Source organism: Aethalodelphis obliquidens, unplaced genomic scaffold, assembly GCF_003676395.1.
Source record: "Aethalodelphis obliquidens isolate GAN/ISIS:26980383/991018 unplaced genomic scaffold, ASM367639v1 scaffold10, whole genome shotgun sequence".
Taxonomy (NCBI): Eukaryota; Metazoa; Chordata; class Mammalia; order Artiodactyla; family Delphinidae; genus Aethalodelphis; species Aethalodelphis obliquidens.
In genome coordinates this window covers 11544169-11568822 of record NW_020837954.1, presented here as the reverse complement: position 1 = coordinate 11568822, position 24654 = coordinate 11544169, and the positions used below count along the sequence as shown (strand labels likewise).

The following is a 24654-nucleotide window of genomic DNA, read 5'->3' as shown; positions in this document are numbered from 1 at the left end:
AATAAAATAAAAGTGGATATATGTATATATATAACTGATTCACATTGCTATACAGCAGAAACTAACAAAACATTGTAAATCAACTGTACTCCAATAAAAATTGGAATAAAGACAGACAATAAGTAGATCAGTTAAATAAAAAAAGAAAAAAGAAGAAATAGCCATAAAATAGGAGAATCAACAGAGTGTGGTCCCATAGAAGCTACAAAAAGTTTAGAATCATGGACAGTATCAAATTTAAGAGAGAAATCAAGGACAGGTGTGTCCATTAAACTAAACAATTAGGTCACATGTTGCCCTGGCAGTTTCCGTAGAGTGGCAGGATTGCATAAAGAGATAGTGAGAGGTAAGAAAGTAGAGATCACCAACACAGGCCTTTCATTTGAGAAAGTGGATGAGGAAGAAGGAATCATGTGTGGCAACAGGTAGAAAGGAAGGAGTTTTGCGGAGGAGATGGGACAATGAGGGGTTAGCCTTGGGTGAGAGAAGAGCTACGTTTTCCCCTGAAACTGGCAGGAAGAACGTAAGATGCAGATTTGATACCTTCCTGTCCTCCCACTCCACTTAGATGTTTGTGGGTATCCATGCCCAGTAGACTCAGTTGTTGGTGAACTGGGTGGGATTCTCATCTGTTGAGGGTGAACACAGGGGGCTTGAGGAATGTAGTGAAAGTCTGGAGCAGTCAGTCACCAAGAGGACATCAGGCGCAAATAAAATATGTATTGGTGGTTTGGGGAGGCTGAGTTATTAGTAACCGTGAAATAAATTTGTGGGACCAAATATTTGCAAAATTTGACAGTTTTCTCCAGGACCATTGAGCATTAGTAAACATTATAAAATTGGTCCAAGGTTAAAAATTAACAAGGCAGATATGGCAGAAACGCAGGCAGGAGTTTCGGGGAACAACTACACGCATGTTGAGAAGAAAGTGAGACCAAGAAGAGGAAAAACTTTTGAGAAAACAGATCACAGAATTGAAGATCTCAATGAGGCTGAAGTGCAGTGAGGTTTTGGTAACCATAAGCTTGTTTTCTATGTCTGAGTCTCTCTGTTTTGTAAATAAGTTCATTTGTATCTTTTTTTTTCATATTCCGCATATAAGCGATATCATATATTTGTCTGACTTCACTTAGTTTGATAATCTCTAGGTCCATCTATATTGCTGCAAATGGCATTATTTCATTCTTACGATGGATTAATATTCCATTGTATATATATATACCACATCTTCTTTATCAATTCATCTGTCAATGGACGTCTAGGTTGCTTCCATGTCTTGGCTATTGTTAATAGTGCTCCAGTAGTGAACATTGGGGTGCATGTATCTTTTCAAATTATAGTTTTCTCCATATATATGCCCAGGAGTGGCATTATAGGATCATATGGTAACTCTATTTTTAGTTTTTTAAGGAACCTCAATACTGTTCTCCATAGTGGCTGTATCAATTTAAATTCCCACCAACAGTGAAAGAGGGTTCCCTTTTCTCCACACCCTCTCCAGCATTTATTATTTGTAGCCTTTTTGATGATGGCTATTCTGACTGGAGTGAGGTGATACATCATTTTAGTTTTGATTTGCATTTCTCTAATGATTAGCAATATTGAGCATCTTTTCATGTGCCTGTTGGCCATGTGGATGTCTTCTTTGGAGAAATGTCTATTTAAATCTTCTGCCCATTTTTTGATTGGAATGTTTGGTTTTGTTGGGTTTTTGGGGGTTTTTTTTTTTTTTGGTATTGAGTTGTATGAGCTGTTTGTATATTTTGGAAATTAATCCCTTGTTGGTCTCATTGTTTGCAAATGTTTTCTCCCGTTGTGTAGGTTGTCTTTTCGTTTTGTTTATGGTTTCCTTTGCTGTTCAAAAGCTTTTAAGTTTAATTAGGTCCCTTTTGTTTTTATTTCCAATACTCTAGGAGATGAATCCAAAAAGATACTGCTGCGATTTATGTCAGAGTGGTCTATGTTTTCTTTTAGTAGTTTTATAGTCTGTGGTCTTACATTTAGGTCTTTAATCCATTTTGAGTTTATTTTTGAATATGGTGTTAGAGAATGTTCTAATTTCATTCTTTTACGTGTAGCTGTCCAGGTTTCCCAGCACCACTCATGGAAGAGACTGTCTTTTCTCCATTGTATATTCTTGCTTCCTTTGTCCTAGATTTATTGACCCTAGGTGCATGGGTTTATTTCTGGGCTTTCTATCCTGTTCCATTGATGTGTATGTCTGTTTTTGTGCTAGTGCAGTGAGGTTTTGAATAACAACCAGAAGGAGAGAAAATTTTTGAGAGTATATTAGAGTTTAAGATTTCAGAACAGGAACAGGTAAGATCTGTGGTCTTTCTGAGTGAACAGAGTGCAGTAGAGGTGGAAGCCTTCAGAGTTGAGGGGGCACCTTTACCCACCTAAATGTTTATTCTTCCATAATGATTGCAGGTGAAGAAAGCTGTGCACCAGTCTCATGGTTCATGGTGGAGGAATGGCTAAATGAGATGGCCATCTGCCAGCAGCAAGCAGGTTGGGTAATAGCACCCTGAGGTGTGAACTTCAGATAGGTAGAGGAATAGTGACTATGACACTGAAACTCCCATGAGGTCAAGGGCTGTGCCTGCTTTCTCGCTGCTCTAGCCCCAGTGTCTAGTGCAGCGCTCTGTTTGGAGTAGGTGCTCAGTGAGAACTTTTGATTGAATGAATTAGAACATGTCAGGTCTATAAGAGAGGCAATGACTTGAGAAAGAGACAAGTATAGTGATAAAAATAAGCGGAGGGAGCATCTGAGAACTGGAAGAAGATGTAGAGGAGGCTGTTTCCGTTGAAGATAGTGATTCTTGGTATTTCAAGAAAGTTAATATAGATGCTTAGTGTCTAAGTACAATTGTGAAGGCCTTTTTTGTACTGTAATTAGACCATAGTGTATAGATGTCTTGAAAAAAATATTGTTTGATTTTAAAAGTGCTTTCCCCTCCTTAACGTGTTTTGTTACCAGAAAAAAAAAGTGAACAAGAATTAAAAGATGAAGAAATGGATTTATTTACCAAGTATTACTCAGAATGGAAAGGAGGTAGAAAAAACACAAATGAATTCTATAAGACCATTCCCCGGTTTTATTATAGGGTAAGTGGTATCTAAGCAAATGTCTTGCAGAGTTTGTAAATGAAATGTAATTTTTCAAATGGGATTAAAAATCTTATATTTTATAAATAAACAAATTGATTATATTTTAAATTTTGTACATTTATTGTTTCATTCTAGTTGACCTTATTATTTTTGACCTGATTAAATCTTGGTTTTTCATATAAGTAGGTATAAAAACACAAAGTTGTTATTTGCCACTTTTTTTGAACTGTAGGCTTTTTCCTTCCTCCTAATTTTTATTATGGATGTTAGTAGTAGGTATTCTTTTGGATTATGTTGCCAGGCTTTCTATAAGACTTAGATTTACTTGGCTGATCACAATTTTTAACTTTGTCTTTTACTCATAAGGTGTAAAATGTTTTGCTCAAGGCTAAACTGAAAAATAGATTGAGAGTGGAAAACAAATTTTAAGAGTTATACTTAATTATATGTTTCCTTGTGCCAAAATGGTAAAGAAGGCTTTGAGGAGGGTTATAGATAAAACAGTAAGACTTTAAGAAAGATATTTACAGCTGAAATTGAAGGCTTCTGAAAAGAATAAGTCCTATTTAGTATTATGGGAAATGTAACTACTATAGAAAAGTTAACTTTGGAATTTTAGCTGAATATCTCTTAAACCTGTTACCTCCTAAACTCAATTAATTACAACATTATTTGCAAAGAAAGTAAATATTTTGTTTTGCTTGCATCAAGGAGTGAGGTAGATTATCCAGATAATTTTAACTTATTTCTTCAAGTACAAACTTTTTTGTACTTGTGTACATGTGAACCATTTTACTGGAAACTTTTTTGTAATACTATATGTCTCCCAGACTTTTAAGAATTATATGACTAATCCACGTTTGTCATGGAAAAGAGAAAAAACAGGTAAAGTTGATATTTTCCCATAACATTGCCCAGAGATGTAAATAAACATTTTTACATGAATCCTTCTACATATTTCTATATGTGTGTGTGTGTGTGTTTAACAAAAATGGGGTCACATTTGCTGTTGCTGTTGCTTTTTTGCATTTCACACTTTCTTAATCAGAGGCAGTTAGACAACTGAGAATTTTTTATAGTCTCGGTGAGTGGGAAGAGGACTGCCATTTATTGAGTGTCTACGTACTTCAGAGCATTTTATATTCATTATTTCATGTAATCAGGATTGTGAAAGCATTATCTTACTAACCCAGGAACAGCCCTCAGATGCTGACATTACTCCATTCCCAGGACTCAACTTTCCTGTATTTCTAGTACCAACCATCCCCTTGTGTTTTCTGAGGGAATCCCCTTTTCCCCCATTTCCATCTCTTCTCTGACCTCTTCCAGATCCCAAATGGTTTCTGGTCTGCAGATGTGGATTTGTGGGATGTTCTTTCCCTTGTTTCTTCTTCCTCTACTTCCACTCCACTGCTTTAGAGAAACCACCTGTCATCTTTGGTCACCACTTCTCTCCTTGGCTGGTTAGCTGGTTGACTAACCACTGGAGCACAATCCCAGTCTCAGCCCCAGCCTCACCTCCTAATGCATATTCCTTCTCCATCCCTTTTGATGGGAGGGATGGCATCTTAGTTCTTAGAAATAAAAAGTGAAAACCATAGCCCCCAATTTGGACTGTGGGTTACTTAGCTACATTTAATGGGGCAAAGTTACAGAAAAGTAAGAAGAAATCCTCAAAGCAAATTGTTTGAAGTTGTTAGAATGAGTCATTTTAAAGCCCTGCTTAGGGAAATCACCACAGGAGGACGAACCTCTGCTTTGGAGGCCAACTAGCAGACATTGGCTTAATTATCTCTAGGAAGTAAGGTGACCCAGTCTCAAAAAGCATACTTGGCTAAAACTGTCGCTCTTCAGCCAATCCTAATTTAGTTCTTTATTAGTCTAAGGTTACAATGGGAACAGTGCTCTACAAATACAAAATGAAACTTGAGCTACATTGAGAAAATAGAAAAAGTGGTGGTCATAAAGTAAAATAAGAGCATGACATTCGGATACATTTAGTTTGGAGATGGTTATCCTACGTTGAACATCTGTCATAGTACTTTACTCCTAGCAGTCACTAGGAAATAACATTAAAGTCTACTTAATTGGGAGAGGTACCTAACTACCCAGTGATGGAAATGAGATGGAGAAGAGAAAATACACTAAATCCCTGATGTCAGAAGACCCGGATTCAAATTTTGTTACTTTAGTTGCACAACTTTGAGTAAGTCATTAACATTAGGTGTGAAATTGAGGGGACAGAGGAGTACAGGGAACCAAACCAAACAACTCATAAGAAATTAAGACAGACTTGGACTCTGAAGATTTAAATCTTTAGTCTGGGACTGGCTAACTGCATATGTGTTCTTGATAAAGTCATCCATCTCTTGATTTCCTCACCTCTAAATTGAGTATGATGAAATGCATCTCACAGGGCTAGTAGGATTAAATTAGAATGAGTGTATTGATGCCTGATATATTATGGGCACATACTAAATGTTGTGTTTAATTTTTAAGTAAACCTGTATGGATCTAAATAAAGAAACTTGGGCTAGATGGTTAGCCTTTTCCAGGCAGAACTGCCTTCACTGATCACTGAATTCTCTGTGGATCTCTTTTTATTAAATGAACTTTTTAAATAAATGATGACCTGAAATTAAGCAAGCTTGAGATACAAAAAGTAATTTTGAGACAGTAGTATACATAGTTTTTTATGAGGCCAAATACATTTTACATAACCCAATAGTCTAGAATTTAAGTGTAGAAATTAACTCTACAGTGTATTTTTAGCTGCCAGCTGAAGATGAGGTCTTACTACAGAAATTAAGAGAAGAATCCAGAGCCGTCTTTCTGCAAAGGAAAAGCAGGGAACTGTTAGATAATGAAGAATTACAGGTAAGAATGGAATAAAAGGTTGCTTTGGAGGTTCACCATTTCTTATTTGTACTACATGTGTCATGTGGGATCTCGGGATGCCTAAATGGAGCCAGTAGTGCAGTGACTGAAAGCACAGGCTCTGTAGCGATGGTTCCCACCAGAATCAGCTGCAAAGCTTGTGTGTCCCAAGGATAGTTTTGTATTGTTTTTTAAAGTCCATAGGTGATTTTTTTTTTTTTTTTGCGGTACGCGGGCCTCTCACTGTCGTGGCCTCTCCCATTGCGGAGCACAGGCTCCAGACGCGCAGGCTCAGCAGCCATGGCTCACGGGCCCAGCCGCTCCGCGGCATGTGGGATCTTCCTGGACCAGGGCACAAACCCGTGTCCCCTGCATTGGCAGGCAGACTCTCAACCACTGCGCCACCAGGGAAGCCCTCCATAGGTGATTTTAATGTGTGGCCAAAGTTGAGCACCACTACTGTAGGGAGTAATATTAAGAAGACTATCATCTCCTATTATCCTTTTGATTACTAATAACATGATAAAAAATAGCTAGCATTGGACTTCCCTGGTGATCCAGTAGTTAAGACTCCACGCTTCCAATGTAGAGGGAGTGGGTTCGATCCCTGGGCAGGGAAGTTCCACATGCCATGTGACATGGCAAAAAAAAAAAAAAAAAAATAGCATTTATTGAGTGTTTACTAAGTTCTAAAATTTTCATATACTGTTCCTCCTCTTTAATCTGTGTAACTATATGATGTAGACACTGTTATCCTTACTTTACAGATGAGAATTGAAACAGAAACTTTAAGTCTACTGTCCAAGATCACAGAGCAGGGCTGGGATTTAAACCCTTGCATTTTGACCCTACAGTAGTCTATCATTTTAATGGAAATAACACATTTAACTACGTTTTTAAATTTTGTGCAGTTGATTATAACATCTTAATTTCTGCAATTCTCCTAAGAACTTATGGTTTTTGCTGGACAAGCACCAGACACCACCCATGATTGGAGAGGAAGCAATGATTAATTATGAAAATTTTTTAAAGGTTGGTGAAAAAGCTGGACCAAAGTGCAAGTAAGAATAATATGATTAACAAAGGAGTATGTTATGTTAAGCATTTTAAATGCCTCAAGTAAATGTTAATGAAAATTTAAGTCAATAATATGATAATTTGAGTCAGCTTTTCATTAAACTAATAAAGTTTAATAAAATTATTTACAGTCAAGAAAATTACATTGGTATAAAGTTATTAAAAGAAATAATATAGCTTATTTACAGCATTATAGGTCCTCATTCTTAAGACAATAGAATTAAAGATGTATGGCTTAACATTTTCAGTTTTGAACTATAGTTCTCACTTTGATTTTTTTCCCACCACTTTGATTTTTAATTGTTTGAATTTATGCTGTTGTCTGCTAAATCATACAGAAGTCATTTTTATATTATATTGGCAGATGATTTAATCTTTATTTCCTTTCCTTAGGCAATTTTTCGCAGCAAAAGTCTTTGCTAAACTCCTTCATACAGATTCTTATGGAAGAATTTCCATCATGCAGTTCTTTAATTATGTCATGAGAAAAGGTGATTTCATTTTCATTGTACTTGAACTCCTTCTATCTGGGAATCAAGTAGGTTTCCAGTCAGTGCTTTTATAGTATCCCTTCCATGTCAAACAACTCTTAGTAAATTTGAATAACAGAATTCTTGTCTTTTGACCAAGATTTGTTTTCCTATTATTATGATTCTCTCCTGGAACTTACTAGAGCTGAAAGTTTCTACCATACATTTGGGTTCATTATTATAAAAAACAAACAAAAGCCTCATGTATCTTGAAGATACTAGCTAACTAGATATATCAAAAGCTGAGGGGGCTTCCCTGGTGGTGCAGTGGTTGAGAATCTGCCTGCCAATGCAGGGGACACGGGTTCGAGCCCTGGTCTGGGAAGATCCCACATGCCGCAGAGCAGCTGGGCCCGTGAGCCACAATTACTGAGCCTGCGTGTCTGGAGCCTGTGCTCCGCAACAAGAGAGGCCACGGTAGTGAGACGCCCGCGCACCGCAATGAAGAGTGGCCCCTGCTTGCCACAACTAGAGAAAGCCCTCGCACAGAAACGAAGACCCAACACAGCCATAAATAAATAAATAAATCAAAACTGTCAACAAGTAAAAATAAATAAACACTAAAAAAAAAAAAAAAAGCTGAACCAAGAGTTTTAATGGATGGTTATTTGAAATACTTTAATTCACTGGTAATTTTATTTCGCCAATATATTACAGGTTGAGTTGCCTGAGAGGATAGTTTCAAACTCACAACTGTAGCATCATCTCAAGGAGTATTTATTAAACAAGTTGGAATTGTTAATGATTCCTATAAGTTCCATAATGACCTGTCAAGTCCTGTGTGTACCAGCTTTAATATTTGGTTGTGGTAATTAACCTCAGTAGAATAAAAGCTGCTTCATTAAAGGCATAATATCAGAACTCCTGTTTTGGTGGAACACCAGTATTCTCAAGGGCATCAACTTTACTGTCACTTTAGGCATGGTAGAATTGTTGATATCTGCAGTTAATTCTATGGTATATTTATTTTGTTTCAAACAATTTTTGGATTAATGAGATAAGTAATACATGTGAGAAAAATATGTTTATAGAGTCATTAAATTAGCTTGTCTCTCTAATCTATCTCCTTTTATGCATATATATATATATATATATATATATGTATACACTAAAGGATAAATCTTAATAATTATATTTCGTTTTCTTGTTTATTGTCAGTTTGGCTTCATCAAACAAGAATAGGCCTCAGTTTATATGATGTTGCTGGACAAGGGTATCTCCGGGAATCTGTAAGTATTAACCTACTTTAATAAATGCTAGACACCAAAATGCTAAACAGTAGTTATCACTGGGTGTTGAGATTACAGATAATTCTTATTTTGTTTTTGTTTCTCTGCTTTGTTTGTTTTTACAAATAACGTGTTACTAAAGAACTTTTTAAGTGTATATTGGTCACAAAAATTCCTTTCTAAATTCTTTTTCTCCAACCTTTAAAGAAAAAAAAGCCTTTTAAAGGAGAAGAAAAGAATGTAATATTTTAACTGGATTAAAATTCATTGAAGAAACAGTGAAAAACTTTTGGTTATTCATGAGTGTTATCAGTGTATGACTGTTTTAAAATGTAAGGGCCAGTAGTTTTTCCTTTTTTAGGAAATATAAGAAAAATAATGTGACTATAGTCCCACCTGCAGGTTTGGGTTGTAAGGTCAGTTACCAAGAGGCTATTTATTTCCCATTAGGCACTAATTTGGTTATCAACAGGTTATCAACAGAGAATTATAGCCTCATGATCCAAATAACTATTCTTGTAAGTGTGGGTATCTCAATTATATGGAGACTTCCCTGGTGGTCCAGTGGTTAAGACTCCGAGCTTCCAAGACAGGGTGCCCAGGTTCGATCCCTGGTCGGGGAACTAAGATCCCACATGCTGCGCAGCGTGGCAAGCAAGCAAGCAAATAAATAAATAAGGAAATCAATCAATTTATATCTTCTTTTCAGCTCAGGCTTTTTTTCCCAAATATATACAAAGGGGTAAGGGAGTTATGCATAAATATGAACCAGGTTAATTAATCACTTAAATAAATATTCAGATATAAAATTTAAAGAGATGTAAATTCCCTGTTATAGTTTATGTTTCCTGTTATAATTTGTTGCACTCTGTTTTATCCAGATTTCTATAGATAGAATCTGTTAGCTCATACTGGATATTTACACTTAAAAACCTTTCTAGGGCCACAGTATAATTCTTGTCCTTTAAGGTTCAGATCAGCTTGACAGTAAAAGGTTCTTGCAAGATGTATTAAACAGTAGTTGATACTTACTCAGGTCAGATATTGGAGTACTTCTATAGCTCTGAGAATTCTTGTCAGCCATTAGTTGGTTTACAAAACAAACTTTTCTTGCCTCTTCCCATGAATGGAAACAAAATTGAAAGAAGAATGGGAGGAAGAGAGAGAAAAGCAACAGTGTATCTCTGTAGTTGTGTTTAAAAGGGAGTAATGTTCCCTTCTCTCAATGAAAGAAAACATTTCTCTCAAAGAAAAGAAATAACTCTCCTAACCTTGGCACTTTGCCTTTTGAAACCAGATTTTGTGTCTCCCTTATTTAAAAGACAGTAATTTCCAGAGCCAACATTTGTAATTTGAGTAGTATAGGCAAACTCTCATTCACTTACTAAATCTTATTAAATAAGCAATTACCAAACACTTATTTGTGCCAGGTACATTGCTAAGCCTTACTCTTATGGTGCTTTTTTCCTAGCAGAGTGGGGAGGCAGACACTAAATTATCAGCAACATGATTTCAAAGAGTGACAAGTTCTAAGGAGAAAATAGGGTACTAGGAAAGTGTATGACTGGGGTTGGGGAACTATTTTAGATAAGATGGAAGAGGTGCCTCTTTGAGATAGTGATTGAGTTTTAGTCATGAAGGATGAGAAAGAAGCCAGCCTTATGAAAATGTAATACAGAGGGAACAGCAAGTTCAGTGTCCCCAAGGCACAGTTAAACCTGACCTGTTCTAGGAGCAGAAGGAAGCCAGTGTGGCTGGAGCATATGAGCGAGGGTTAGAGTGACAGGAGGTGAAGTTGGAGAAGTAGGCAGGGCCACATATTGGGTTGTTAGACCATGATAAAGAGTTTGGATTTTATATTGAGACTAATGGGAAGACATCAGAATTTTTTTTTTTTTTTTTTTTTTTTGCGGTACGCGGGCCTCTCACTGTTGTGGCCTCTCCCGTTGTGGAGCACAGGCTCTGAACGCGCAGGCTCAGCGGCCATGGCTCACAGGCCCAGCCGCTCCACGGCATGTGGGATCTTCCCGGACCGGGGCACGAACCCGTGTCCCCTGCATCGGCAGGCGGACTCTCAACCACTACGCCACCAGGGAAGCCCAGCCATCAGAATTTTTAAGCTGAATCTGTCAGGATATGGTTTACATTTTATTTTATTTATTTATTTTTTGGCCATGTGGCTTGTGGGATCTCAGTTCCCCGGCCAGGGATTGAAGCCTGGCCACGGCAGTGAAGTTCCGGGCTCCTAACCACTAGACCACCAGTGAACTCCCTGGTTTACATTTTAAAAAATTACTGGATGTGTGGAGAATGAATTGTAAAGAGCCTAGAGTCAAAGAAGAAATAATTAGGAAATTACTCTGGTTGTCCAGGTGAGAGATGATGGTGGCCCAGACCAGGGTGATGTCTGTAGAAGCCAGTAATAGATTAATTCAGTATGTATTTTGGACACACACACCCCAACAATGACAAAAAGTTGCTGCTGGATTAGATTTGGGGGCTAAGGGGTGGGGGCCTTGGTGAAGAAAAGGTAGGAACCAAGTTTAACTTTTTTACTTTGAATAAATGGTGGAATAGGGGAATATGGGTGAGGACCAGGGTTAGGGATAATAAGAGTCCAATTTTGGACACACCATGTTTGAGATGCCATCTGTTCTACAACTAAATTATAAAGTGTCTCAAATGAACTAGAAGCATTATACTTTACAATGGATAAAGCAAAAGTAATGAAATTATTAAAATAAATATAAGAAACCATGAGAGGCTTTTAAATATATAATCTTGGAATAGGGAAAGCCTTTCTAAGTATGACAAAGCTCAGAAGTCTAAAAAACAATAAGTTCAGCTAAATTTTTAAAAATCTGAGAGCAAAGACCATCATAAACAAAGTTAAAAGAAAACAACAAGCCAAGAAAAACATCTGAAACTCAGTCACAAATGAATTTATTTCATCATTCGTATAGTTTTAATACTGAATAATTTTTAGGACTGAAATTATATTCCAGTATCTCATGAAGAAACAAGATCAGACATTTAACCCTTTCAAGTTTTATTTTGTTTTGTTCTTTCAGGATTTAGAAAACTACATATTGGAACTTATCCCTACTTTGCCACAATTAGATGGGCTGGAAAAATCTTTTTACTCCTTTTATGTTTGTACAGCAGTTAGGAAGTTCTTCTTCTTTTTAGACCCTCTAAGAACAGGTAAAAGAAAATTTTATCTAACTTAGATATTATGAGATTATCATTACTTCTAAATCTCAATAACTAGAGAAAAGTCTTTAAAATGTTATTTATTTTCCTAACATGTTATTGCCATTAATATATAAATCTTTTGACATGTAGATCTTTTGATTTACTTGTGCCAACCATAATCAGCTGGGTGACAGTGGGAATATCACCTAACCTTTTTACAATGTTTTCATCTCTAAAATGAAGTATATTCTCTCCAGATCTAAGAAGCCAGGTATTCTGATATAATTTGCTATCCCTGATAGGTAATATACTGGAGCATTATTCTTTTTGATCAAAAATATGAATTGGGAGATAGGAGGACCATTTAGCCATGATGTGTTTTTCTCATTTTCAAGTTAACTATCCTATATGAGGATCAGATTTGTAAATTTTGCCTCATTAACAGTACATTTATCAACTATTCTAACCTGCTAGGCTTAAATACATGTGTCTGGGACAGAGGCCCAAATCAAAGCCCCTGATACTCCTTCTGTCCTTGAAAATGCAGCTGTGAGTCCATCACAGAATGGGGTAGCTGTCAGTTTTTTTAAACGCCTCCATTATAGGCACACACACATCTTTTTCCTTGGAAATTTACGCAATAATAATAGCCAACAGTTTTGACTGTTTATTATGTACTAAGTACTGTGCTAAGCATTTTACATAGATTCTTTCATTTTCTTCTCATAACTCCATTAGGAAGGTATTATTACCCACATTTTATGTGTGAAGCAACTAAGACTTAGATGGATTGCATGTCTAGGAGTGGCATTGAAATCCCATCTCTCTTAACCACGCCTCTATACTGCTTTCTATTCCAGAACCTGCAAAGGAAAACTGGAAGCAGTCTCCTTATTTGACTACTGACAGTATCATATCCATAACCACAAAAAAATTAACACAACTTTTTTTGGAATCTGGTCTCAATGTAATTTTGGAATTTCTCAATTGGATGTATATAGTTGGGGGTATATAGGTAGACATACCTATATGAGATTTTATTAAATATTCCCTGCAGATTTCCCTTTTCACAGAAATACATAGTAAGGACTTTGGAGCATGAGAGCTAGGAAGTTTAAAATATCAATTGTGCGGTTGCTCTTCTAAAATAATACTTTTATAAAATTGAGTTGCTCTTGTTTTTAAAATTAAGTTATTGTGTTTATGTTCTTTAAAGGGAAGATAAAAATTCAAGATATTTTAGCATGCAGCTTCCTAGATGATTTATTGGAGGTAAATATGTTTTTAAACTACTTAATTATATCACTTCACAGTTGCTATCTTCTAATTATGTCTCTATGCTCATATAGTTAAGGGATGAGGAACTGTCCAAGGAGAGTCAAGAAACAAATTGGTTTTCTGCTCCTTCTGCCCTACGGGTGTATGGTATGTTCCTATAGTAATGCTATAATTTGAATTATCCGTTCCTCAGTTAATGTTTCATTAACTGGTGTTCAAAGGACAGTTTTATACATAGCCTAATTTACCTTAAGATCAAAGTATTCTAATTTCCTTAAGAGCTTATATTCTAGATTATTAAATTTTACTTGTTTAAATACCAGCGTTTTATATTTTTGTCACTCTTATTTAAGTTAGTACATTTCTAACACTTTAACATAAAGAATGTAGTTTGACTTTTTTATTGTTGACTCAGGAACATTATTATGAACATCACCTGTGATCTTGCCTTGTGATAAAATGCTACTCTCAGGGTCCACAGAGGGGTGTGTTTTAGGGCCTAGTTTGCTTTTTTTCTTGAATTTCATTAGTCTGTTACATTGTCCTTTTGGGTGATCCTGTGACTCATTTTGGCAACCTTGACCTCTGCTTTCAAGTGCTAGCATTTCAGTGATTTATGTTGGTTGACCCCTACCTCCATCTAATTTAGAATCCTAGGAAAGTTATAAAAGGTTGCAAACTGAAAACAAGTAATGATGTAAGTGAAATAGCATAAAGGCATGACCTTTATGATGAGTTTTCTTTGACTGGTTCTGGCTTAACGGTTGTTCTGATAGAGATTGCAGGGATAGCAGATGTCTACCATGACTGTAACATAATTAGTTTAAAAATCAAAATATTAACCAATAAAAATAACTGTCTGTTAGTGTTTATTCTTCTGTCTTTTAGTTAGAACTTTATTTTGGTCATAAGTGTCTTTTTATCATCTTTCTCCCCAAGGCCAATATTTGAATCTTGATAAGGATCACAATGGCATGCTCAGTAAAGAAGAACTCTCCCGCTATGGAACAGCAACCATGACCAATGTCTTCTTAGACCGTGTTTTCCAGGAGTGTCTCACTTACGATGGAGAAATGGTAGTAGTTTAAATCTCTAAGTTTTAAAAATTTAGGCTCCCACAATTTCCAAAAGCCTTTTTTTTAAAATTGAAATATAGTTGACTTACAATGTTATATTAGTTTCATGTATACAACATAGTGATTCACTGTCTTTATAGATTACATACCAAAGTTATTGTAAAATATTGACTATATTCCCTGTGCAGAGATTTCATTATTTTTTATGGCTGAGTAGTATGCCATTGTATATGTATACCATATCATCTTTATCCATTCTTCTGTCGATGAACACTCAGGTTGCTTCCATATCTTGGCTAATGGAAATAATGCTGCTGTGAACGTTGGGGTGCATGTATATTTCCAAATTAGTGTTTCCATTTTCTTCAGATAAATACCCAGGAATGGAATTGCTAGATCATATAGTAGTTATATTTTTAATTTTTTGAGGAACCTCCATAATGTTTTCCGTAGTGGCTGCATCAGTTTGCATTCCCACCAGCAGTGCATGAGGGTTCCCTTTTCTGCATATTCTTGCCAACACTTGTTAGTTATCTTTTTAATGGTAGCCATTCTGACAGGTGTGAGGTAATATCTCATTGTGGTTTTGATTTGCATTTCCCTGGTGATTAGTGATGTTGAGCATCTTTTCATCTGCCTGTTGGCCATCTGATGTCTTCTTCAGAAGAATGGCTCCTGGGCTTCCCTGGTGGCTCAGTGGTTAAGAATCCGCCTGCCAATGCAGGGGACACGGGTTCAGGCCCTGGCCCGGGAAGATCCCACATGCTGTGGAGCAACTAAGCCTGTGCACAACTACTGAGCCTGTGCTCTAGCGCCCTCAAGCCACAACTACTGAGCCCACGTGCCACAACTACTGAAGCCCGTATGCCTAGAGCCCGTGCTCCGCAACAAGAGAAGCCACTGCAATGAGAAGCCCACACACTGCAACGAAGAGTAGCCCCCGCTCACTGCAACTAGAGAAAAGCAACGAAGCAGCAACAAAGACCCAAAGCAGCTAGAAACAATAAATAAATAAAATAAAATAATAAAATAAATTTATTAAAAAAACAAAAAGAAGAATTGACTCTTCAGGTCCTCTGTCCATTTTCTTAATCACAAAAGCCTTTTTCTTGATATGATACAGCATTATTTTCATATCAGTGTATAACAGTATCTTAAGAAGTATGAACTGATCAAATTACTTGAGATTTAGAACCTTTGATCTTAAGGTAAATTTGCTTAAAAACATTACTTCCTTTATGGACTCAGGGCAAACAGAAAATTTTAATATTTTTGTTCATTTCATTGTCGGTGCACCTATTGTAGAGAAGTGTGGACTAGTAAAAAAAAAAAATCTGAAAACCAGGTAAACCCTATTGACTATTTTCATATAGATGGTTCATTCATTAAATTACCAGGTCAGATATAGTACCACATATGCCATGATTTAATTTAAATCTAAGAATCAGGTAGTATTACTCTAAGTGGCTACCTTAGCAGCCAAAGATTTGCTAACATGCATCTGTCCTTTTATCACAACAATGCAAAATACTTGAGAAGAAAATTCTAAATAGCATTTTTAAATCACCATTCTTGCTATTAAAAATATGTGTTAAGGATCTGATAACTTTTCCAAACCAATGATGCTTAAGAAACGGTCATACTGTCAGAAAAGAATCAGGGTTTTAGGTTTTATCATTTAGCTTTAATAACAGTTTTCTAAATAACACCATCGTTAGCCAACTGCAGAGGGAAAGGTGCAAAAACTCTGCTTCGTGACTCCCACAGCTGCCTACAGTTAACAGTGAGGAGCTTGGAGTATGCTAATAACCTGGTGAATAAAGAAAATCAGAAGCTACAGTTAGGCATGGAGTTTAGACCATGATGAGGCTGCATCTCTAGTTTTTTATACTACGATTTATGCAGAAAAGAATTCTTAATCTTAGCCTAAGAAAATCCTTTCCAAGATTATAAACTTTTCCAAGTGAGAATCTCCCAAGTACTTTACTTTTATTAAACATGCAGAAAAAGTAATGTGACTATCCCTTTTTCGTAGAGAAAGCTTTCTGTTCTGTTCGTGTCTTTTCAGCCTTCATTTGTACTCTCTTGCCCCCTTTTTGGATGAGAACAGTGTCAGATCACTGTAGAATATCTGGCACTCTTTTTTAAAATAAATTTGTTTATTTTTGGCTGTGTTGGGTCTTCGTTGCTGCGTGCGGGCTTTCTCTGGTTGCGGAGAGCAGGGGCTACTCTTCGTTGCGGTGCACGGGCTTCTCATTGCGGTGGCTTCTCTTGTTGCGGAGCACGGGCTCTAGGCGCGTGGGCTTCAGCAGTTGTGGCTTGCAGGCTAGTTGCTCCGCAGCATGTGGGATCTTCCCACACCAGGGCTCGAACCCGTGTCCCCTGCATTGGCAGGCGGATTCTTAACCACTGCGCCACCAGGGAAGCCACTCTGGCACTCTTAAGATGACTTTTTGGAAATCATCTGAATTAAAGTTTAAAACTAGTTCAGAATGACCACACCGAAATGAAAATACAAATTTAGTGGCAACATGCAAAGGTTAGTCACTGTCTGTCCATTTCAAAAGCCTAATGAATGAAAATTATGGCTTAACACAGCAAATCTCTCATAAGAAAATGAGCTGTGCCCCCTCAAACTGTCCTGTACAGATAAACTGCTATGTAGAATTCCTAGAAACCAACATTAAGTATATATTAAGTATGGATTTCTCGTTTCATATTTTTAAAAAAATTGCCATCTTTGATTACAAACATCTTCAAATCATCAGTCACTTGAAAAGTTAATTACAAATAAGGCCTCTAATGAATGTCATTTTCTTTTCTATAGGACTATAAGACCTACCTGGATTTTGTTCTTGCATTAGAAAACCGAAAAGAACCTGCAGCTCTGCAATATATTTTCAAATTGCTTGACATTGAGAACAAAGGATATCTGAATGTCTTTTCCCTTAATTATTTCTTTAGGGTAAGTCTCATTTGTGTAAATGTGTCTTTGTTATACAATTTGGTTTAAATTACCTACCCAATGACAATTTTATCTAACTTGGGATGTTTAAATTTAACAAAAGCGTTTACCTAACAGATTTCAGAAGGAAATCAAGTCAGGTTTTAGTTTTGTTTTTTTCTATTTTTAAAAACGTAAATGGGCTATATCAATACTGATTTGATTAGTCGTAGAATACTAAAAAGTGTGTAAATATACATCAGGGGCTATTAGCCAGTGGAGATACAAACATACCTGAGAAATTGTATGCTCTTGGTGATTAAAAACTAGTATGTAAAATCCTACAGAAACTTTAATTATACAGTACAGAAAAGGTAACTCCTTTCCACAGGAGTTTTGCACATCTGGTACCTGTAGATTCTTTTAATTGCTATGCTGTAAAAAATATAAATTTAAAAATTGGCTAGAATTGTGGGCTGCATTTCAGTGTGAAACAGATTTGCTGAAATACTTATTCTGTGCCGTAGGTGGTCTCAGAGAATAGCATGATGAGCTCTGAAGTGGAATTTGATTGTATTTTACCTGATAAGCATTCAGCTGCAGCAGGTGTAAATGTAGGAATGTCTTCCCTTTTAAGATAAATCCTAACACACCATTGTAAAGCAATTATACTCCAATAAAGATGTTAAAAAAAGAAAAAAAAAAGATAAATCATTCTTCAGTTTGAACGGTGACTTTTCTACTTGATGGAAAGGTTTTGTACAGTAGTGTTCCATTCCATTGCCACATTTCTATAGCTAGTTTTCAGAAGACCATCCCATCTGATTTTTATATGGTTAAGATTGATAGTAAGAAGAAATTTTTTTTAAACAATAAAAATGACATTTTCACATCTTTGTCATAAGAAGTTTTCCCCCAGAGGCTTTTTCTTTTCCACTTAAAAAATTTTTGATACTTTTAAAATAACTTTGATTTCTGAGTTTCAGAGTATATATTTCATAATTTCATGTTAAATTCCCTGAAAAGCTTTCTATTATGATTTTGTAGGTAGTAATGACTGCAGATTATAAGGATAAATTACAATCCCAGTATTAGGACACATTTTTTAAAAATTGAATGCTACGTGGGCTTATATCAGTGGCTCATCTGAGAATATCACCCATCATAGGGATGTCCCCCACTTTAGGCAGACCTATTAAATGAAAATTCAGTTTTAGGAAAACAAAGTAAATATATCTTTTGGAAGCTAAATACTCAATCCCTTTTCATAAAGATTTTTTATAGTATCCTCTACTCTTTGAATATTAAATTTTATTTATTAAATACATTGAAAAGATTTCATACCTTTATTTTATCAAAGTTTATTTAGGCTTGGTTGTATGGGCTATGGTAAAAAGTTACTGGTGCTGAGCCCTACAGTCCTGGACTGTTCTTAGAGCCTTTGTACATCAGTATCCCAGTGATAAAAGCTGGGCCCAGATGGTGCACTCTACATCATTCCATCCAGGTCTCCTGCTCTGGTAGCTTCGAGTGTACTCAGATTCTCATCTGCTGCAAAGAGATGCCCTGTGCACATTCTGATATCAGTGGCACTACAGAGTAGGCACTTGGAACATATTATTTTCCAAGAATTTTAAGCTTCACATTTTCCAGTGAATGACTCCCACCTAAAACATTTGTTAGTTCAACTGCATCACAGTAGTTTCTCAGTCAGTATTTTTTTGTTAAAGTTCATAAAAGAGAAGAGTTTGAGGGAGGTTTACCTTCATTTTTTCTGTCAAGTAGAAGAGAAAGTGTAGGGTGGGAGGGGAGGTGGTGGATTGGGTGCCTTAAAGAATGGTGAAGGTATGAATAGCGTTCCTGGAAAATTGGAGAAGCAGGTCATAACAGAATTGCTAGGCCTGTTAAAGGCCCATCTGGGGTTGGAGACCATTCCTATGCAATAGTAATCTGTACTCTTGTATACTTTTTTTATGAAGTTCTCCATAGCTACGGTGTAGGTCTAGAAAGGTTGATGGTTACACTGATCCAGTGTTTAGGTTTTCCTCAGCAGATGTGAAGCAAGGTCAAGGAATTTGAGAATATTGGCAAGAGCGGTTAAAATGATGAAGCCTATGGTCTGAAAGGATAGGAAATGGAACTGGAAAGGGACCATGGGACAGGACAGGGAATGTTGCGTATTTTGTTTTTTATTTAAAGATTTATTTCTACTAAATACAGGCCATACAAGAACTAATGAAAATCCATGGACAGGATCCTGTTTCATTTCAAGACGTCAAGGTTACTTTTTTTCTTTAATCTACATAACACCACATAATCATTTGCATTAAATGAAGTTTTTACCTGAAAGCAACTTATGAAATACTGAACCAAATCAAGTATTTGCTGTTATTTGTTCTGAATTAATATTTAAATCATTAGAAACTGAGAACATACTTGGACTAATGATTTGTGCAGTATAAGATTTTAGCATTGTCAGTCTCATGTTCTCATTGGAAGCATTCATTCATTTTGATTGAAAACTAAGAGAATCAGTACAGCCTGTATCCTTTGGTAGTCTATTCCACTGTAAACTGAATTTGGGGGAGCTATTTAGGTTCAGGCACGTTTTTAGTCTGCTACTTCAAAGAGCTTGCTTGCTTTGGTATTTAAGGAAACATGAATCTTACAGTATGAAAACTACCACTATTTGAAATACATGCTGCTACTTAGCATTTTAGTAATCAGACTTTTACCAGCTATGAACCACTTTGAGTATCCAGTATTGGTTCAGGTGAAGTAATGTAATAAAATAACCCATCCAGTTTTAACCAAGTATAATGAGATAAAGGGCTATTTTGGTTTAATATAAGTGAGAAAAATTTGAAACTATGCAACCGGCAACTTAAGAACTAGTAATTTTAAACTGCCACCAACCTGGAAAGGGAAGTTTCACATACACACAAGATTAAAAGTTCATGCATTTCATTTACCTGAATTGTTCTAACCTTTAAAAATGCAATTTGCCTCTTTAAATGCTATTAAATACCTTGAGTGATTTTACTACAAACAGATTAGAAAACATGTACTAATTCCCCGTAAGTAATCTTATAGTACACGTCATAATATAGAAGAGGTTCTTCCATATATTCCAGTCATTTTTAGCACAGTTTAGTGTCACTGTGGATGACTAGTTCTTTAATACCGAGCTCCCCCCACCCATTCCAGGTCCAGAGTAAAAGGTTGACATCATTATTGGAAATGAAGCTTTGTCACTGTCTTGACAACAGAAAAATATAAGTAGTTAGTTAACATATATTCAAAGAACACTGCATTAGTTTTGCTGCTAATTAGCTATGCAGCTTAAACTCTGAGCTTCAGTTTCTCTGTAAGACACATGCAGGCATACCTTGTTTCATTGCATTTCTTATAAATTGAAGGTTTGTGGCAACCCTAGTCAAGCAAATCTATCGGTGCCATCTTCCCAACAGCATTTGCTCACTTGGTGTCTCTGTGTCACATTTTGGTAATTCTCACAATATTCTATTATTATTATTATTACATTTGTTATATGGTGATCTGTGATCTTTGGTGTTACTACTGCAAAAAGATTACAACTCGTTTAAGGTTCAGATGGTGGTTAGCATTTTTAGCAATAAAGTATTTTTTAATTAAGGTATGTATATTTTATTAGACATAATGCTATTGCACACTTAACAGACTACAGTATAGTATAAATATAACTTTTATATGCACTGGGAAACCAAAAATTTCACATGACTAGCTTTATTGCAATATTCCCTTTATGGCGGTGGTCTGGAACTGAACTCACAGTATCTCCAAGGGTATGCCTGTACCTAAGGAATCTTCCAATAAAATTTTGTGCGTATAGAGAAGAGGTGGATTGCCTGTTAAATGAAAAAGAAAAAATTGGAACAAAAAATTTTACATAAGCTCAAGTGCCAGCCCTGAATTTTAGATCACTGTATGATAGAAATTAAGTGAATCAGATATCAGATTTCATTGTATTTTTTTCCTCTCTTGCAGGATGAAATCTTTGACATGGTAAAACCAAAGGATCCTTTGAAAATCTCTCTTCAGGATTTAATCAACAGTAATCAAGGAGACACAGTCACCACCATTCTAATTGATCTGAATGGCTTCTGGACTTACGAGAATAGAGAAGCCCTTGTTGCAAATGATAATGAAAACTCTGCAGACCTTGATGATACATGATCTCTCAAAGACTAGACTGTATTCATTAAAATAAGCTTGAATGCTGCATGTAAAACCTTTGAAGCAGAATCCTTAGAAATGGTCTAAATAAAACACTTCATATGTCTATAGAACACAGCAAATGTTCTGGTTATTGGAATTTTGGTTGTAGTGGTCTGGAAGAAATGGGACCAAATTAGGAGTCAGTAAATTCTGGTTTCACTTAGCTCAAATATGGCAAGTGTGATCTGGTGAAGGTAGGAGTCCACTTTGAATCTGTATAATCTTTAGAAATAAAGGAAGTTTTAATGGAATAGTTCTGACATTAGTCACTAAGAATTTGAATACTTGAAAGATAGTTTAAATTATATCATTTAACCTTGAATATTCTAAAGTATTATGTATATCAAAGATTACAGACTTCCCCATTCATCAGAGTAGGGCCATTTCATTTCTGGCAAGTATTTGGACATGATGTTTATTTTAATAGAATGTTTCAATAAAAAGTATTCAAGTTAGTATTTTACTTTAATTAAAATCATTGTTATAAAAAACATTTGTCTACCTTTATTAACCAGCACCAGGGTTACATTTTACAAAACTTAACTCCATTTTGTTAAGGATTTTTGTTAGAGAATTTGTTAACTAAGTGTAAAGATTCTCAGTTATACTGTTTAATTTTTAAGAGATGAAAGAAGAGGGTAGAATATCATGAACTATGATTCAGAAGGAATAGTAACTATTAAAAGGGTTGAAAAGGAAGAAAAAGTGAAAGAGGCTTAAAAATAAGACAAAACCATTTAATGCATTTGTGGGAAATTTTATAGTTTGCATAAATAAAAAGTATAAAAATTTAAGGCACAGTGAATAACTATATAAACATTACAAACTGGCCACTGTTGGACAAGTAGAAAAAGTAAAATTCAAGAAATGTTAAACCTTCATTAATCATTATCTTCCTTCTACTACAATCAGAAAAGTTTCTGAGTCAACTCTTAGATCTAGTGCCTCTAGGGAGAGAAGATTCAGATCGCCTTTAGATATGCTTGCCTTTACAGGATAACCAAATAAATATTTGAGCTTGAATATCTTCTCAAATGAAGATAAAAATTATAGGGAACACATCAGATTAGCATTGTTTAGAGCTACTAGTAAACTATAATTTATGATATTACATAATCTGACAATCCTTTAAGCACTAAATTATATAGTTTATACCCATGACCAAAAAGATCACCATCATATGCCATGAACCACCATACCATGAATCCATGTAACTGAGGATTCCTAATGAAGAATTATCTTTCCTAAATTCTTCAAATTTCAGTTGAAGAACTTAGTGGGCAGATGTTCATGTTCCTTGCTAACAGACTTCCATAATAAGCCCACTGTAGCTATGTTGTTTCTTTGAAGCTATATAGATATAGTTAAGATTGAAAGCTTAATGCTATTTAGAAGGCTATTAACAACCATAATCCTAAAAACTCTTTAAGTTTGTGAATAGGTTTTTAAGAGCAGCATATCTGAAATACTCTACATATTTCTCCTTATCCACATTTAGTTATAAATCTAAGTCATACAGATATAAGATCCTGAACACATATAGAAGTATTTTCAAAATTAGTTTCATATTATACTTTTGTAAGGTCTGCTAATGGCACAGTGGGTACAGAGATGGCCAACTGGGTCAAGCGAACCATCCACTGTTGTTGCTTCGAAGTGGTGAATGACAGGTAACTTCATTATGCTACCATCGCACATTGTACAATATTTAACAGTGAGCCCTGGAGGGTTAAGTCTTCATCTGTCCCCCAGTCTTGACCCATAGGAGGCATTCAGGGCTGAAAGAGTGACATAAACAGGATGCCATGTGGGTAATCACTAGGTATTACCATTTGAATACAAATACATTAAGATTAACCTTCATTAAAAAATGGAAACCCATCTTAAGATTTGGTAGCGTTATAAACTCAATCACCTTCCCATGAAATAAAGTTAATTCTCAAGGAAAGAAAATTCAAAATGCTTTCATCTTGCTCCTTTTATTACACATTCAGTGAACCATCCTTAGTATGAAATGAATGGTTAGATATATAAATGTAAGAAAGACATAACATGAGAAGATCTAGGAGAAAAATCCTCATTTTAGTCTGAGACTATGAATATCAGCTCCAGTTAGCCTTATTCAGCAACCTACCTATTTTTTTTTCTTACACAAATAACAGACAAGCTTGATAATTTAAGTCTTCTTAATTGGTGGTTAGGGTTCTAGAATGTCCTTAACTTTTTTTAAAAGATCATTTTAAAACCAAAGCACTAATCTGACAGTAAAAGCATAGTACAAATATCCAAATTTCAGATCTGGCTTTTGCTAGATAGAGCCTAAGAATAAAGAAACATTCTTCCCTTTCCAGATAACTTAATAATTTAAAATATAAATAACTATTAAGTCCCACTGAACAGAGAGTGTGAAAGTTCCTGGTATAAAAACTACCTTAGAAGTTTGATGGTCATTTCATTCTATGGAGGGACAGAGACTGGATTTTGTTTGCTCTCCATAATTACTTCACAGTCTCCCTCCATTTCAAAATTGAGATTCACAAATGAACTGGATACAAGTGTTTCTGGTTGATCTGACTGAACAATGGAATCAGCCTGCAGCTTATTTTGCTGGTATTGTCTTTCTGCTTCTTCAGACATCCTGTTTTCTTCTTCTTCTTCTTCCTCCTAAAAGGAGGAAATATCAAGAATAGTTGAAATATAAATGTCCAAAAGGAATAGTATTTTTCTCCCACTTTCAGCTGCTTATGCCTTTTTTTTAACCAAAACATTAGTGTCATGTCCAATTCAGTTTCATCCAATTAAGACAAGACATACTTCCCCTTCCCCTGTTTCCAAATTGAAATGAAAACTATTGTATGAAGTATATGTAGTGAAGCTATTTTTAAAACACAGTATAGCACTGCTTAGATGAGACCTGAATTAACTTTGACATGGGCTGGATCTCTTCAGGTTAATTCTAATCTAAATAAAACATTAACTAATACTGTATCACTACAGTTACAGGGTGTCAGCCTATTCAGTGGAATAGGGTGGTCTATTCACTTAAGTGATATAGCATGGTTACTGTTCCCATAAGCACC

At 35.7% G+C, this 24654-nt stretch overlaps 2 protein-coding genes across 8 annotated transcripts in view; one reads left to right on the top strand and one right to left on the bottom strand.

Moving 5' to 3' along the window:
• Positions 1 to 22058, top strand: part of PPP2R3C (protein phosphatase 2 regulatory subunit B''gamma) — a 25674-nt gene extending 3616 nt beyond the window's left edge. For 2 of the 4 annotated variants that reach the window (XM_027111056.1, XM_027111059.1), the window contains exons 2-14: positions 2981 to 3108; positions 5884 to 5988; positions 6937 to 7049; positions 7459 to 7556; positions 8754 to 8824; positions 11896 to 12028; positions 13236 to 13291; positions 13369 to 13444; positions 14237 to 14373; positions 17201 to 17338; positions 17845 to 17931; positions 19538 to 19597; positions 21344 to 22058. In XM_027111056.1, the coding sequence (XP_026966857.1) occupies positions 2981 to 3108; positions 5884 to 5988; positions 6937 to 7049; positions 7459 to 7556; positions 8754 to 8824; positions 11896 to 12028; positions 13236 to 13291; positions 13369 to 13444; positions 14237 to 14373; positions 17201 to 17338; positions 17845 to 17931; positions 19538 to 19597; positions 21344 to 21532 (1391 nt within the window). In that variant the 3' untranslated portion in view covers positions 21533 to 22058. The remainder of the gene's footprint in view (positions 1 to 2980; positions 3109 to 5883; positions 5989 to 6936; positions 7050 to 7458; positions 7557 to 8753; positions 8825 to 11895; positions 12029 to 13235; positions 13292 to 13368; positions 13445 to 14236; positions 14374 to 17200; positions 17339 to 17844; positions 17932 to 19537; positions 19598 to 21343) is intronic. The other 2 variants (XM_027111060.1, XM_027111057.1) reach the window with 2 other exon arrangements.
• FAM177A1 (family with sequence similarity 177 member A1) overlaps positions 21067 to 24654 on the bottom strand; it is a 27876-nt gene continuing 24288 nt past the window's right edge. For 3 of the 4 annotated variants that reach the window (XM_027111067.1, XM_027111064.1, XM_027111066.1), the window contains one exon: positions 22316 to 24238. In XM_027111067.1, coding sequence (XP_026966868.1) covers positions 24032 to 24238 — 207 coding nt within the window. In that variant the 3' untranslated portion in view covers positions 22316 to 24031. Of the gene's footprint in view, positions 21205 to 22315; positions 24239 to 24654 lie in introns of those variants that run through there. The other variant, XM_027111065.1, reaches the window with a different exon arrangement.